At 40.6% G+C, this 17,500-nt stretch overlaps 1 protein-coding gene across 1 annotated transcript in view; it reads right to left on the reverse strand.

Annotated features, from left to right (window-relative positions):
* Nucleotides 1-17,500, reverse strand: part of LOC115216613 (reversion-inducing cysteine-rich protein with Kazal motifs-like) — a 75,908-nt gene that overhangs the window by 57,356 nt on the left and 1,052 nt on the right. The window contains exon 2 of the mRNA XM_029786090.2: nt 12,084-12,166. Within this exon, the coding sequence (XP_029641950.1) occupies nt 12,084-12,166 (83 nt within the window). The remainder of the gene's footprint in view (nt 1-12,083; nt 12,167-17,500) is intronic.

Raw genomic sequence — 17,500 nt, forward strand, 5'->3', positions numbered from 1 at the left:
ATAATTTTAAAAAAGTATACAGTACAGTACTGTTTCTACTTCATGGATTTTCACCTATTGGGGAGGAGGGGGTTCTTAGAACGTAACACCCGCAATAGTCAAGGGATTATTGTATAGTGATCTCATTCACTGTGGGGCAGTTATCTCTCCTGTCAGTATATAAACTATGCTTCCTGTGGCTGTAATGGCTTTTTAGCTCTTATTTCTAGCAATGTAGGTGCTGCCCTGCATCCTCATTCACAACTAGTGACAATTGAACTTTTCGGTTTTATATTGAGTATAGCTGCTTTCATTACACGCACACACACATACACATATGTATGAATATAAAAATGTATAAAAAAAGTACCCAGTGTAAGCTATGGATACATAAGAGGTGCAGCAATGTCAAAGGTAGGCTAACTGGGAAGATAGTTTTTGTATGTGGCAGATGCTCGGGAGCATTTACCTCCGAAAATCTGCAGAAAACAACTTCCGTCACTTTCCAGGGGGAAAAACTAGAAGTAGTTGATAGCTTCCGTTATCTAGGTGACCAAGTCAGTAGTGGGGGTAGGTGCGCTGAAAGTGTAACTGCTAGAATAAGAATAGCCTGGGCAAAGTTTAGGGAGCTCTTACCTCTGCTGGTGACTAAAGGCCTCTCGCTCAGAGTAGAAGGCAGACTGTATGATGCATGTGTATGAACAGCCATGTTACATGGCAGTGAAACATGGGCCGTGACTGCTGAGGACATGCGTAAGCTCGTGAGGAATGAAGCCAGTATGCTCCGATGGATGTGTAATGTCAGTGTACATACTCGACAGAGCGTTAGTACCTTGAGAGAAATGTTGTACCTAAGAAGCATCAGTTGTGGTGTGCAAGAGAGACGATTGCGCTGGTATGGTCATGTGGCGAGAATGGATGAAGATAGGTGTGTGAGAAAGTGCCAATCCCTAGCAGTTGAGGGAACCCGTGGAAGAGGTAGACCCAGGAAAACCTGGGACGAGGTGGTGAAGCACGACCTTCGAACGTTAGGTCTCACCATGGAAATGACTAGAGACCGAGACCTATGGAAGTATGCTGTGCGTGAGAAGACCCGACAAGACTAGTGAAGCCATAACCCGTGGCCCCTACCTGGGACGTAGTCAGTCCACCTGTGCATACCTTCCTCCTTGTGACACTTGTGAAGACCTGTTGAGGCAAGTGAAAATCAAAATCAAAATCAAATCAAATCAAACCAAATAAAAATAGATGAACATCAATGGAATTTGAATCCTTGCGGGTGGCACATAAGAAAACCATCCGAACGTGACCGTAGCCAGTACCGCATCGACTGGCCTCCGTGCTGTGGGCACGTAACAAACACCATCCGAGCGTGGCCGTTCGCCAGCCTCATCTGGCACCTGTGTCGGTGGCACATAAGAAAACACCATCCGAGCGTGGCCGTCTGCCAGCCTCGTCTGGCACCTGTGTCGGTGGCACATAAAAACACCATCCGAGCGTGACCGTCTGCCAGCCTCGTCTGGCACCTGTGTCGGTGGCACATAAAATCACCCACTACACTTTCGGAGTGGTTGGCGTTAGGAAGGGCATCTAGCTGTAGAAACACCACCAGATCTAACTGGCCTGGTGCAGCCTTCGAGCTTGCCAGACCCCAGTTGAACCGTCCAACCCATGCTAGCATGGAAAGCGGACGTTAAACAACGATGATGATGATGATGATGATGGCAAAATTATGTTACCTGTTACCTCCACTTTCTAGACTCATTCTTGTTTTTCAAGCATCCAAAATAGTGAGACCCCTTTGTCACAAGAATTGCTTACTTCACAATGTCCCTTGAAAAGCTAATTTAAATAGCAAAAACTGGTTGGATATCACTACATCCATAAAATATGTATATATTTAAAAGAAAAAGAATTTCCTTCTGAAAAGATATTAAATATGTGAAACGAAGGCATTTCTCTTCCACGTTTTATGTTTTCCACATATTTTCAACCTATATATCATCATCATCATCATCATCATTGTTTAATGTCCGCTTTCCATGCTAGCATGGGTTGGACGGTTCGACTGGGGTCTAGGAAGGCAGGAGGCTGCACCAGGCTCAATCTGATCAGGCAATGTTTCTACAGCTGGATGCCCTTCCTAACACCAACCACTCTGTGAGTGTAGTGGGTGCTTTTTACGTGCCACCAGCACAGGTGCCAGGCGAAGCTGGCAACGGCCATGATCGGTTGGTGCCAGTCGAGGCGGCGCTATATATATTGATAGATGATGGACTCTTACTGTTGGTTTCAACATATGATGATCCAACAATGCACACCTTTTTTGTCAGTCATAATGCTTATATCAAATGTGACAGTTGAGTCCCACCAACGATTTGCAAAGAAGCCTACAGATGTTACAAGTATGTGGATTACAGGTCAGTACAGATGGTATATTTACAGTTATATATAAGGTGGCGAGCTGGCAGAAACGTTAGCACACCGGGCAAAATGTTTAGCAGTATTTCGTCTGCTGCTACGTTCAGAGTTCAAATTCCGCCGAGGTCGGCTTTGCCTTTCATCCTTTTGGGGTCGATAAATTAAGTACCAGTTACACACTGGGGTCGATATATAATCGACTTAATCCGTTTGTCTGTCCTTGTTTGTTCTCTCTGTTTTTAGCCCCTTGTGGGTAGTAAAGAAATAGGTATATTTACAGTTGCTTTTCTCCTTTTCCTTGAACCCTAAGCCTGTTAATGCTGGTTGAAACTGTCTCTTATACCATTTTGACATAATAATCTCCATTTTTTCACTCTAAAGCTGTTTGCTCAAGCGTATTGTAAGCTATATTAACTGTGGAGGGGTTACTCTTCAGCTGGTCCTTATATCTGGGCTATGGTCGACTAACATTCCTGAGCCCACTGTCAAGCTGGCTGTATATGAGGACTTTGGATATTCTTGCGTCATTCACTCTGACAACATGGCCAGCTCAGCACAATTGAAACTGCATAAGGAAGCTCTCAGTTCTACCAATCTGACACTTGCTAGACAGGTCGACATTAGACACTGTCTTTTAGTGAATAACTGCAGATTGTTCTAAGACAGCTTTTGTGGAAAACTTCTCTCTCTCTCCCGCGCTCTCTCGTTCTCTCTTTATATACACATCATTGTGTATCTGTCTTTGTGTGTGTGTTCTGTCCCTCGGCACTAGCGTTGGTGTGTTTACACTCCCAGAATTTAGCAGTTCTGCCAAAAGAAACGGACCAATAGATCGAGTACTAAACTTAAAAAAAAAGGACATTTGTAGTTGTGCGTGTGCATGTGTGTATGTGTGTGTGTGAATGTAGAGAAGTGGTGGTGGTGGTGGTGGTGGTGGTAGTGATGGTGCAAGCAACGATATTTTTTTGATGTATGGGAAGCAGTACAGACATGGTGGTTGCCAGTGGTAGTTGTGGTGGTGGTTGTTAGGGAAATGGCAATTGGTATCTGAAGGGGAAATCACATATAAATACTGTTATGATTGTGATGAAGCAGAGGCAGTGAGGCAGAGGTGGCAGCAACAGTAGCAGTGGTGGTGGTGGTGGTGCTGCTGGTGTTGCTGGTGGTGGTGGTGGTGGTGGCAGCGGTGGTAGTGTCTGTCTATCCCCTGTCTCCTGTCTAACCACTGTATCTCACTCTTCTTTCTGCCCCCCCCCACACTAACATGGGTGGATATAATAGGTAAGGAGGTGTGGGGTGAGGAGATTTAGGACTTACAGGAACATGAAGAACAGGAAGTGGATGTGGAGCCTGTGAAGTGGGTTCAGGAGAAAATGATAAAGGCAGAACCACCCACACCCTTCACATATACCTACACAAGCAACACTGTACATATAGGGTGTACAAGTATATATATGATGATAGTACATATACATATATATATGTACATATATTTATCATATATCTTTATATCTATGCAGATGCACATACAAACACACATACATACACACACATATATATAAACATATATGGCTGTGTGGTAAGAAGCTTGCTTCCCAACCACATGGTTCTGGGGTTCAGTCCCACTGTGTGGCACTTTGGCCAAGTGTCTTCTACTATAGCCTTGGGCTGACAAAAGCTTTGTGAGTAGATTTGGTAGGCAGAAACTGAAAGAAGCCCATCTGATATATATATATATAAAATATATAATATATATAGCATATATATTAGTCCAACCCATGCTAGCATGGAGAACGGACAATGATGATGATGATGATGATATATATATATATATATATGTGGTGTGTATGTATGGATGTGTGTATATATATATATATATATATATATTATATATATAATATATATATATATATGTATATATATATATATATGTATATATATATATATATGTATATTTATGTGTTGTATGAAAGGCAAAGTCGACCTCGGTAGAATTTAACTCAGAACATTAACGGCAGATGAAATACCACTAAGCATTTCGCCTGGCATCATAATGTTTCTGCCAGCTAGCCACCTTCAGCAAAAAAAAAAATTAAATGTATTACACACATGCATGCACGTGCACAGACACACACACACACACACACACACACACACACACACTCACACACATACACACCAATATCAGAGAGTGAGAATGAGTGCTGAACATCACATTGATCAATAAATGTTCATTATATGAATATTAACAAGGCTACCACTGGTTTCATGCCAAGAATTCTCAGGAATTATGTAGCCCGGACCATAAGACTGTTAGTACTCACATCCATCTTGGATGAAACAAATGGTAACCTTGTTACCCAACAAATAAAGTATATAGGAATATACACATATGTGTGTGTGTGTGTGTGTGTGTGTGCATATATGAGTTTGAGAAGCCACACCCGAAAAGCACAGCTTGTTAGATGGTAGATTTATTTACTACATCTCCATACTCCCTACATTACACAAACACATGCTTGCTTTGATATATATATATATATAGGCACAGGCGTGGCTGTGTGGTAAGTAGCTTGCTTAATAACCACATGGTTCCAGGTCCAGTCCCACTGCATGGCACCTTGGGCAAGTGTCTTCTACTATAGCTTTGGGCCAACCAAAGCCTTTATGAGTGGACTTGGTAGATAGAAACTGAAAGAAGCCTGTCGCATATATACATAGATATATATATGTGTATGTGTGTGTGTGTGTGTGTGTGTGTGCATGTGTGTGTTTGTGTGTCTGTGTTTGTCTCCCCCAACATCACTTGACAACTGATGCTGGTGTGTTTATGTCCCCGTAGCTTAACAGTTCAGCAAAGAGACCGATAGAATAAGTACTAGGCTTACGAAGAATATGTTCTGGGGTCGATTTGTTCAACTAAAGACAGTGCTCCATCATGGCCACAGTCAAATGACTGAAAGAAATAAAAGAATAAAAGAATACTTTTACAAGAGGAGGGGTGAGGTCTAACAGAGGTGATTATATTAACACTTCGAAGTCACTGTCACCTCTCTTTTTGAAAAAGGATAATAAATATGCACCTTTCGAAAAGTATTAAGTAATTCTCTTTAGTTTCATGTTAAATTCTTCTAACACAACATAAAAGACAAACATTAATCTCCTTCTCTCTCTCTCTATATATATATATATCTTTTTAACTCTCTCAAATTCTCTCTGATGATGGGATGTCTTTTGTGTCCCTGAAACAGCTGTAAGACTACCTTGCTCTTTATAAATAATGCACTAAATATTTCACATTGCATTGGCTTTGTTGTCTCATTTTATTTAACACACACACACACACACGCATGTATATACAAATATATACACACACATATACACATATACATACATATATATATATATACCTATACACACATACACACACACACACATATATATGTATATATATTTCTCTCTAGTTTCAGCTCAAAGCTGTGGCTATGCTGATGCACCACCGTTTATATATATATATATATGTGTGTGTATATATACATATATATATGTATATATATGTATGTGTTATATATATATATATATATATATCTACACATACATATATATGTATATATATGTCTATATATAAACATATTATATGTGTATATTTATATGTATATAAATATATATATATATATTATATGTATACATATATACATATATAAATATAGTATATATACATATAAGACTCAGCAAACCAAGTGAGATCATAGCTGTGATTGATGCCAGTGTCACATAACTGGTCCGTTTAAAAGTGCCCCTTCAATCATCAGCCAATATGCTGCGCTTAAGAAGACCTGTTGAGTCAAGTGAAATCGTAGTTGTGATTGATGTCGGTGCTGCCTGACTGGCATCTGTGGCAGTGACACGTAAAAAGCACCATTCGAGTAAGTCTGATGCCAGTGCTGGTGGCACGTTAACCCTTTCATTACCGTATTTATTTTGAGATCCTCTGTGTTTCTTCCAATTATTTTAAATATAACAAAGAATTTAGTAAAATAACTTAGTTATCATTAAGCTAGTGTTAGGAACATAAATTGTGACTAAGATTTGGTGGAAGATTTTAATTCCAAACTTATGAAAACAAGACATTTATGCTAAAGAGCCAGAGCTGGTTTCAACCGGGTTGGTAACGAAAGGGTTAAAAAGCACCATTTCAGCATGGTCAATGCAAGTGCCGCCTGACTGATCCCTGTGTCAGCGACACTTAAAAAACACCTACAACACTCAGAGCTGTTGGTGTTAGGAAGGGCATCCAGCTGTAGGAGTCTTGCCAGATTAGATTGGAGCCTGGTGCAGCCCCCTGGCTTGCCAGTCTTCAGCCAAACCGTCCAACACATGCCAGCATAGAAAGCAGACGTTAAACGATGAGGATGACGAAGACGATGATGATATATATACTAGCATTAAAGACCCGTCGTTGCTGGGTCGTAGTGCTAGTGCATGTATATATGTGTATATATATGTGTACATATTACATGTACATCTATATATATACATCTACACATAAAATACAAAATACAAAGTTATATCTTGATATCGCAAGTGATAACAATACTCAAAATATATAACAGACTGGAATTGTTAGCCCGTCTCTTGTAATTTTGATCAATTGTATCTTGTCCTCCCTCTTGAAGTGTGGCTACAATCCAGCCTACCTCTACTTCTGGGAGGGAGGGGGATTTTTAATTTTTTTCCGGGACGTCCTGCGTCCCAGATATAAAGGTAAAAATAAAATAAAGTACTCCCTTGCATGCTCCGTTGACTTGAACCATGCTTCTATTGTGGCGAATTTACCACCTCTGATTAGATAACTTTCATAGTCGCACCAAGACACTTTTCGAAGGTGCTTTCCTGTGTTCAAATCTTCTTTTTTCTCTACATTGTATACTTTATAGCCAATAGTCTTTTCTTTAATTTAATTTTTTATTATCCATCTGGACTATTCCATTTCTGCACGCTAATTTTATTTTTAATTTACTCCCATTCATGTGAAACCACTTATTCAAGTTCAAGTCATTGATGCAATTTTATACCAATTGCTATTTTTACTTTTTTTTATGTTACGATTATATTATACTTTAGTTTGATTTTAATTATTACTTACTACATATAATTCAATTGTTATTATTATTTTTATTGTTAAAGTGAAAGTATCTGACATAAAATAGAGAAATGTTTTTGTTTCACTTTTAACACGTAATACTGAAATAGTGGAGAAGTTATGATATTGCTATGGGCTCGCTCTAGGCAAGAAGTTGCACATTGTTTTTGCCAATGACACTCCCTGGACCATAAGTAAGGCATGTGTAAAATTTGAATGAAATTGGTTGTGTAGTTCTCAAGTTTTAGGGAAACACACAGACAGACAGACAGATAGACAGACAGACACACATACTCAGTTTTATATATATAAAGATATATATGTTGTAGTTAATGCACATGAATGAAAACATACATAAAGAAGGACTTGAATTGCCCAATATATATATGTGTGTGTGTGTATAATATATATATATATATATATATATATATAGGACTGGGCCTGATGAAGCCTTCCAGCTTCACAGACCCCAGTTGAACCGTCCAACCCATGCTAGCATGGAGAACGGACGCTAAATGATGATGATATATATGCATATATATATATATGTGTGCATATATATATATATGTGTGCATATATATATATGTGTGCATATATATATATATGTGTGCATATATATATATATATATATGCACACATGCACATACATATAGCCAGTCATCACCACCACCACTGTCACTGCCATCATTGTTGTTGTGATTATTATCGTTGTTGTCATCGTCATCATTGTTGTCATCACCTTGTTGTCATATATATATATTGATGTATATAATATGTGGTTGGGGCAATGGACAGAACACGTACCCATATCAAATTGCACATATGCACATAGAGCACATACAGACACACACATAGACATACACAGACACATACACATAGGCATACACCCACACACACGCACGCACACACACACACACGCACACACACATATATATGCATACATATGTGTCACTGTGTGTGTGTGGTGTGTGTGTGTGTGTGTGTGTGTGTGTGTGTGTGTGTGTGCACGCGTGTGTGTGTGTGTGTGTGTGTGTGTGCACGCGTGTGTGTGGTGTGTGTATGATACTTGGAGTGGAATAAAGTTCACCAGGTACTCCAGATGCTGAGTATTTCAGAATGTCAGGTACAGATACGCCATGATGTTTTTAAAAGTATCAGGGTACAAGGAAGGGTGCCAGCATGCTAGAAGTAGGGATAATTAGGGGATGAGAAAGAGAGAAAGAGAGAGGGATTGAATAAGAGAGGGAGAGAGTTGCTTTAGCTGTCAAAATGTTATTACTGGTAAATCAACCCAGCATGGAGGTGTGTGTTATGACTGAGCTGGGTGGATGTAAGAGTGGAGGCAGGGAAGAGTCAGTTAAAGAATGGGTGGGGTGTATTAGGGGTGGTGCAGTTGTGGGTCCTAGTGATATTATATATTAGGAGGGGCTGGTTGCAAATATCGTGGGGTAATGAGGGATTGATGGTGGGATTGGAGAATGAGAAGGGGTTAGAAGGATAGCGAGAGAAAGAAAGAAAAGGCAAGGGAGATGGAGAAAGAAAGAAAGAAAGAAAGAAAGAATGAATGAGTGAAGGAGAGAAGTTGTATTAAAGAGAGGCAGGATAAAAATAGATGGATTGGTCCACTGATGCATTGTTGGGTCAAATATACAGGCATTTGGATTGCCAGGTAGTCAGGTAGACAGATGGATAAATATCCAGGTGGATAGAAGATTGAATTGTCAGGTAGATAATTTATCAGACAGGTGGATTGATAGCTAAATAGACAGGTAGACTAGTAGACAAATTGACAGGTGAACAAATTAAGGAATAGGTGGGCAGATAGCTAAAAAGTGAGGCATACAGCTAGAAAGATGGATAAATAGACAGGTAGATTGATGGTCTGATGGACAGGTAAATAGGTGGATTAATTATCAAGTGCATTAATGGTAAGGCATACAGGTAAAAACAGGTAGATAGATGGGAAGATATACAAATAGATTGATGGTGATACATGCAGTAGAGAGATCAATTATTGCACAGCTGTGTTGAGGGTTGAAAGGATAGGTAGATAAGTGAGTAAGTGTGTAGGGTTATAGACAGGTTAGAAAAAAGGCACAAGGGATATATGCACACATCTGCTAACACACACACACAACACACACACACACACACACACACACACACACACACACACTCACACACAGATTAGACATACCCACATGTAGACAGTGAGTTCTTGGTACCTTGGGCAAATGTCTTCAATGATAGTCCTGAGCTGATCAAAGCCTTGTGAGTAGATTTGGTAGACGGAAACTGAAAGAACCCCATCAAATATGTGTTTTTATATTCTTTTATTATTTTACTGTGAAGGCACATGGCTCAGTGGTTAGAGTGTCGAGCTCACAATCACGAGGTAGTTAGTTCGATTCCCGGACTGGGCTGTGTGTTGTGTTCTTGAGCAAGACACTTTATTTCACGTTGCTCCAGTTCACTCAGCTGTAGAAATGAGTTGCCACATCACTGGTGCCAAGCTGTATCAGCTTTTGTCTTTTTCTTGGATAACATCGGTGGTGTGGAGAGGGGAAGCTGGCATGCATGGGCGATTGCTGGTCTTCCATAAACAACCTTGCCTGGACATCTGCCTGAGAGGAGTACTTTTTAGGTGCAATCCCATGGTCAGCCAATGACCGAAAGGGGTCTTAGCATTCTTTTACTTGCTTCAGTCATTTGACTATGGCCATGCTGGAGCACTGCCTTTAGTCGAACAAACTAACCCCATGACTTATTCTTTGTAAGCCTAGTATTTATTCTATTCATCTCTTTTTGCTGAACGACTGAGTTACGGGGACGTAAACACACCAACATCGGTTGTCAAGTGATGGTTGGGGGACAAGCACAGACATACAAATATATGCATACACACACACACACACACACACACACACACAACACACACACACACACATATTTATATATATATGACGGGCTTCTTTCAGTTTCCGTCTGCCAAATCCACTCACAAGGCTTTGGTCGGCCTGAGGCTATAGTAGAAGACACTTGTCCAAGGTGCCATGCAGTGGGGTGGAACCTGGAACCATGTAGTTGGTAATGTAGTTGGTAAGCAAGCTACTTACCACATAGCCTCTCCTGCGTTATAGATATATACACACATACACACATACATACATACATGCATACATACATACATACATATGTATATAAATCTATATATATATATATACATACATACATACATACATGCATACATACATATGTATGTAGTTAAAGTTAATCCAAACATGAAAGCACAAAAAAACACAACAATACGAGGACGTGGAACAAATATAGTATTATTGGATGCTCAGGAAAGAAGGAAAGAAGGAGGGTTTAACGTTTCGAGCGGAGCTCTTCATCGGAAACATAGAAGAAGGAAAGATCCAGAGAAGGGAAGACAGAGGAAAAAAAAATCGCCAACAGTACACACGCGGTCACACATCACGCACGCACACACACACACACACACACATATTCATACATATATACATATATATAGATCAGGAGGGTTCAAAGCATTTGAAAGACTTCTGAAAACTTGTGGATACCTAAGGTTACAGGTAGAAAGCAGCTACCCATATGAATCCTGCCAGGAATAAGACCGAACCTGAGCCAAACCAAAATAATAATAATAATCCTTTCTACTGAAAGCACAAAGTCTGAAATTTGGGGGAGGGGACTGGTCAATTACAGCGACCCCAGTATTTCACTGGTACTTAATTTATCAACCCCAAAAGGATGAAAGGCAATGTGTTCCTTGGCGGAATTTGAACTCAGAATATAAAGACGGACAAAATGCTGTCAAGCATTTTTGCCGCACGTGATTCTGCCAGTTCACTGCCTTTTAATAATAATGAATAAATAACATTTGTCCTCATCCACCTGGGCTACTGCTCCCAGCTATGGTCAGCCAACAGTGTAAAATTAACAGCGGCCCTTGAAGCAATCCAGCAAAGCTTCACAAAGAAGGCCATCTCTTTGCAACAGCTCAGCTACTGGGAAAGGCTGGGAAAGCTAAGACTCTACTCCCTGGAGTCTACTCCCTGCAGCAATATACATCTGGAAGGTCCTGGAAGGAATTGTGCCAAATTTTGGCATTGAAAGCTATACCAATTCCATAATGGGTTGACACTGTACAGTGCCAAAGATCCCAGCAATGCCATCCCACTTCAGGACCAGTTATTGCAACAGCCTAGGTTTCAGGGGCCCACAGCTTTTTAATATTCTCCCAAAGAACCTGAGAGACCTACATAAAGTGGATGTAGGTGTTTTCAAATCAAAACTGGATTTCTTCCTGTTGAGAGTCTCATATGAACCTATCTCACAGCAAGAGGAGCAAATGAGGGTAGCGACATCAAACTCCATTATTCACCAAATGTCACATATTAAAGAAGGCTCTCAATAATAACAGTGTAGCAAAAGAGCAGTGCCCCAGCATGGCCACAGCTCTGAGCTGAATCTGAAAAAGATATATATATATAAATAGGTAAACAAACAACTTACAATTGGACAAGCAGCAGAACATGATGCTTGGAAACTTTTATCACAGCAAACTCTTCCAGGCCAGGACTGTAAACTCCGGAAAACTGTACAAAGAAAATAAAATAAAGATACAACTATATGAAATGAACTTTAAACATATAGGAGTGGCTGTGTGGTAAGCAGCTTGCTTACCAACCACATGGTTCTGGGTTCAGTCCCACTGCATGGCACCTTGGGCAAGTGTCTTCTACTATAGCCTTGGACCAACCTAAGCCTTGTGAGTGGATTTAGTAGACAGAAACTGAAAGAAGCTTGTTACATATATATATATATACACACACATATATATGTGTGTGTGTGTATGTGTGTGTGTGTGTGTGTGTGTGTGAATGTGCTTGTATGTTTGTCCCCACAACATCACTTGACAACTGATGTTGGTCTGTCTGCATCCCTGTAACTTAACGGTTTGGCAAAAGTGACCATTAGAATAAGTACTAGGGTTACAAAGAACAAGTCAAGGGGTCGATTTGCTCGACTAAATGCAGTGCTCCAGCATGACCGAAGTCAATGACTAAAGCAAGTAAAAGAATAAAAGAATATACAAATAAAGGACCAGAACTCATTTCTGGGATAGGTAATTTGCATAAGTGAAAAGGGATTTGGGTTGAGAGAAATAACTGAGATTGGCCAGGGGCTTTTATTTGAACAAATAAGAGGGTGAAGGGTCTCTTAAATAGGTTGGAATATGAATTCTTGGGGTATTGGAATTGTCTTGGATTCTAGAGAAGGTAAACAATTTGCTTGGTACATACATGCATACATACATACACATCACACATACATATACACATCACACATGCACATACCACACAATGCATGCACGCCACACTTCCACATATCACATACATGCATGCATGCACACACACACATACACATACACATACACATCCATCATACGCATGCATGCATACACACATCACGCAACACACACACACACACACACGGAGCACACATCACACACTCACACACGCACACATCACACAAACATGCACATGCGCCCACATGCATGCATATACACATTCACACATCACATACACACATCGCACACACATGCATGCACGCACATGCACACATCACACACACACACATCACACGCATGCATGCACACACACATCACACATGCACACACACATGCATGCATGCACATACACATTCACACATCACACACACATGCATGCATATGCATACATCACACGCACGCATGCACCCACACACATCACACATACACACAGAGTCACATGCATACATGCACACACACACACACACGCACACAAGTAAGCATGGAGAAGTGAATGTCAAAAACCATGATTGTGATGATGATGATTATGATGATCAAAATATTACTATGTATGTCTCTCTAGATATATATACATACACACATTCACCCATACACGCACAAGCACACATTCACACATACGTGTACACGTAGATACACACACATGCGCATACATGGACCTAAGAAGTTCAGAAGGAATGGAGCTGGGAAGAGGTGGTGTTAGTGGTGGTTCTGGTGGTGGTGGTGGTGGTGTTAGTGGTGGTGGTGGTGGTGGTGGTGGTGGTAATGATGTTAGTGGCAGTGGTGTTAGTGGCGGTAGTGTTAGTGGTGGTGGTGGTGGTGGTGGTGGTGGTAATGGTGTTGGTGGTGTTGTTGTTAGTGGCGGTGGTGGTAGAGTTAGTGGTGGTGTTAGTGTTGTTGTTGTTGTTGTTGGTGGTGGTGGTGGTGTTGGTGGATTTTGAACTAAGCAAACAGGTGTTTGGGGTACCATTGACCCTGAGGTGGGGAAAGTAAATTTGCTCACAGCTGAGGGACATTTATTTTAGGTTCTCTCTCAGCCCATTCGCCCACTCACCCACCCCTACCGACTTTGCTACACACAGGGAAGGTCGTGAGAATGGTGTGGTGGTGGTGGTGGTGGGGAGAAGTGGCACACATGCACACACACACATACACCACACACACACAGAAGCACTCTACTGCTCTTTTTGCACCACCATCAGTGGCATCACCACCACCACCACCACCATTGCTTGATAATGCACTCCACTCCTCTGCTAGTCATGACCCACCCTCTCCACTATATTCTCAACCACCACTACCACCATCACGACCCTCATTGCCACTGTGTTCCCCAACCCACCACCGCTACCCTTGTCACGGCCAATATTTGCTTCCCACATGACAGTCAAGTAGCCATTCTTGGGTCTTGGTGCATGTCTCATCAGACACACGCACACACACACATATCTACAATATATATATAATACAAAATGGGACAAGAATGCAAAACATTTGGACAGCTAGGTGATGCCAAAAAGGGACAACAAAACATTCAGATAGACGATACAAAGAAAACAAGGACGGGTCATTCGGAGTTTTCTTTCCTCAGTTGAGTTCCAGATTATCTTTGCAATTTCAAGGAAAGAAAACTCCAAATGGCCTGTCCTTGTTTTCTTTGTATCGTCTGGATGTTTTGTTGTCTATCTGGATGTTTTGTACGTACACTTTGGTCTCTTATATATATATAAATATATATATGTATATATATATATATATATATATATATATATATATACACCACACAATAATATACATATCTACATTCATACGTATAGATTTAAGTATATATATATATATATACTTAAATCTATACGTATGAATGTATATATGTATATATATGTGTGTGTGTATATATATATATATATATATATATATATATGCATGTGTGTGCATGTGTATACAGAGATATAGATATAAGTTTATATATATATATATGTATATATATATATATGTGTACACACACACACAACACACACATGTATATTATGTACACACACGCACACATATTAATCAATTTATTTCTTTAAATACATGCCTGTATACGTTATACAATGGTTGGACAAAATTATAAGACCACTTTTTATGCAACAGTTTTGCTTTTCTTATTGGCAATATGACAACTTCAAAATTGTTGTAGTCTGTATATATGTGCTGACATGGCATCACGCATGTTTTGTACTTTACGATATACCCACCAGTTTTTCTATATTTAAATAAGATAAAATATGTGACCTATCTGATTGTGAAAGAGGACAACTTGTTGGAGTGCAGAAGGCAGGAGATGCAATTGTTAACATGGCTGAATCATTTAACTCTTGAACACTTAAGCAAACCATATCAAACCCAAATGTTCTACTTGTTTTAGGCTCAAACCAGCTAGATCTGGCAGCTCACACCTACCCAACAATATCATTCTAAAAATGAACAATCACATCAAAGAAATGAAACTACAAGACAATGCATGATTAATTCAAAACAATGTGAATAATCAACAGAGTAATCTGAATGCTAAAGGGTCAATGTTTTGAGAGGTGCTTTCTCAAAAATCATGATAGCATTTCAAAACCTTGGCAAAACCTAGTCTAGCAAGCATCATTCTGATCGGAAGGCAAAGCTGAGAGGAAGGAACTGCAGAATGGTGAAAAATATTGTAGTTAAAAACCATCAAACTACAGCAGCCAAGTGACAGCAAAGTTAAAATACCACCTTGTGAACCCTGTATAAACCCAAACCGTTTGTTGTGGGCTCCCTAAAGTTGGTTACTCTATAAGGGCTGCATTTGCTAAACCTCTCTTCCATTCTTGCATCTATTTGGTTAAGTGGATAAAATGGTTCTTTGTATGAAGCTTGATTTCCAACCGCATGGTTCTGGGTTCAATTGCAATGCATGGTACTTTGGGCAAATGTTTTCTACTATATAGCCTTGGGTTGACCAAATTTATAAGTAAGTAGATTTGGTAGACAGAAACTGAAAGAAGCCCATTGCATAATTATATATATATATATATATATTATGGCTGCCCCCTCGTTATCGAGTATGGCCATTGCACGAAGCTTAACTGTTACTGGTGCTGTGATCGAATGTGACTTTTTAGCCCAGCTAAAGGTCTACACTGTCTTGTACAGAATTGGCAACTAAAACCTTTACCGGTAATAGCCGGCTGTAGTTGTAACTGGGCTTCATGTACCTTTGCATGTCATTTAAGTCCTCCTGCCGAATTACACTCTCTTTTACATGTCCGACAGATATGATTAGTATGGTGTGTTACACCACCACCAGTGGCCAAGTTGTCACTCATCTGTCTTGCTTTATGACTACGAAGATGACTCTTGAGTCCAGCTCTACTGAGGCAGGGTCTTGCACAGACACTGCATGTCAGCATCATAGGAAAACCCTTCCATCTCTCTCTCTCTCTCTCTCTCTCTCTCTCTCTCTATATATATATATATATATATCTGTGTGTGTGTGTATGTGTGTGTGTGTGTGTGTGTACACAGACACATATCAACTGTCAAGCATCATCTCTTACATGCCACTCCATGCTCTCTATTAAAATCACTCGAGCACTCACCTCTCTCTCTCTCTCTCTCTCTTTCTTTCACTCTATATTTCTCTATCTTTCCTTCTCTATCATACTGTTTCCTTTTTTTCTTTTCCATATCACTGTCTGTCTGCATCTTTCTGTCTATCTCTTTCTATCTTGTATCTTTCTTCCCATCTGTCGTCTCTTTTCATTCCTTGCTTAATCTTCTTTTTTCACTTTCACTCTCTCTCTCTCTCTCTCTCTCTCTCTCATTCTGTCCCTCTCAGTTTTCTCTTCCTTCATCTCTCTCTCTCTTTCTCTACCCTCCACCTCCTATCCATCCACCCCTATCTGCCACCCCTCTATATATACAAACAAATGATATAGACAACATTTCAACAAAACCAAAATAACCAGACTGAATGTCAGGTAAATTCCACCCCCACCACCACCCTTGCAGTAGGATGGAGTTTACACGGGAGGGGGGAAGATGTGTTAGTCAGGGGTAGGGTGGGTTGTCTACACGAACATTCCAAATCAGCCATTCACCCCCTCCACCACCACCATCACAGCTGCCACTACAAACACCACCACCACCACCACCACCACCAACACAAACACAAACACAACACCACCACTACCGCTGCCACCATCGTCATTATCACAGCCACACTACTACGACTGCAACAATTACTACCACCACTACCACCAAAACTATTGCACCACTGTCACTGCCACCATAACAACAACAGCCTTCACCACCCATGGCCCCCACCATTGATTCCACCACCATGTTAGATAATACCGCCACCACCACCACAACTCCTACCACCACCACCCATGCCACCACCACTGCCACTACCACCATAACAACAGTGTTCACCACCCAATGGTCCCACCATTGATGCCACCACCATGTTAGATAATGCCACCATCACCACCCCAACGCCCCCCACACCCAACAACCATCATCACTACTACAACCACCATCACCACCCACCACCACCACCACCACC

The sequence above is a fragment of the Octopus sinensis genome, linkage group LG10 (assembly GCF_006345805.1).
Source record: "Octopus sinensis linkage group LG10, ASM634580v1, whole genome shotgun sequence".
NCBI lineage: Eukaryota > Metazoa > Mollusca > Cephalopoda > Octopoda > Octopodidae > Octopus > Octopus sinensis.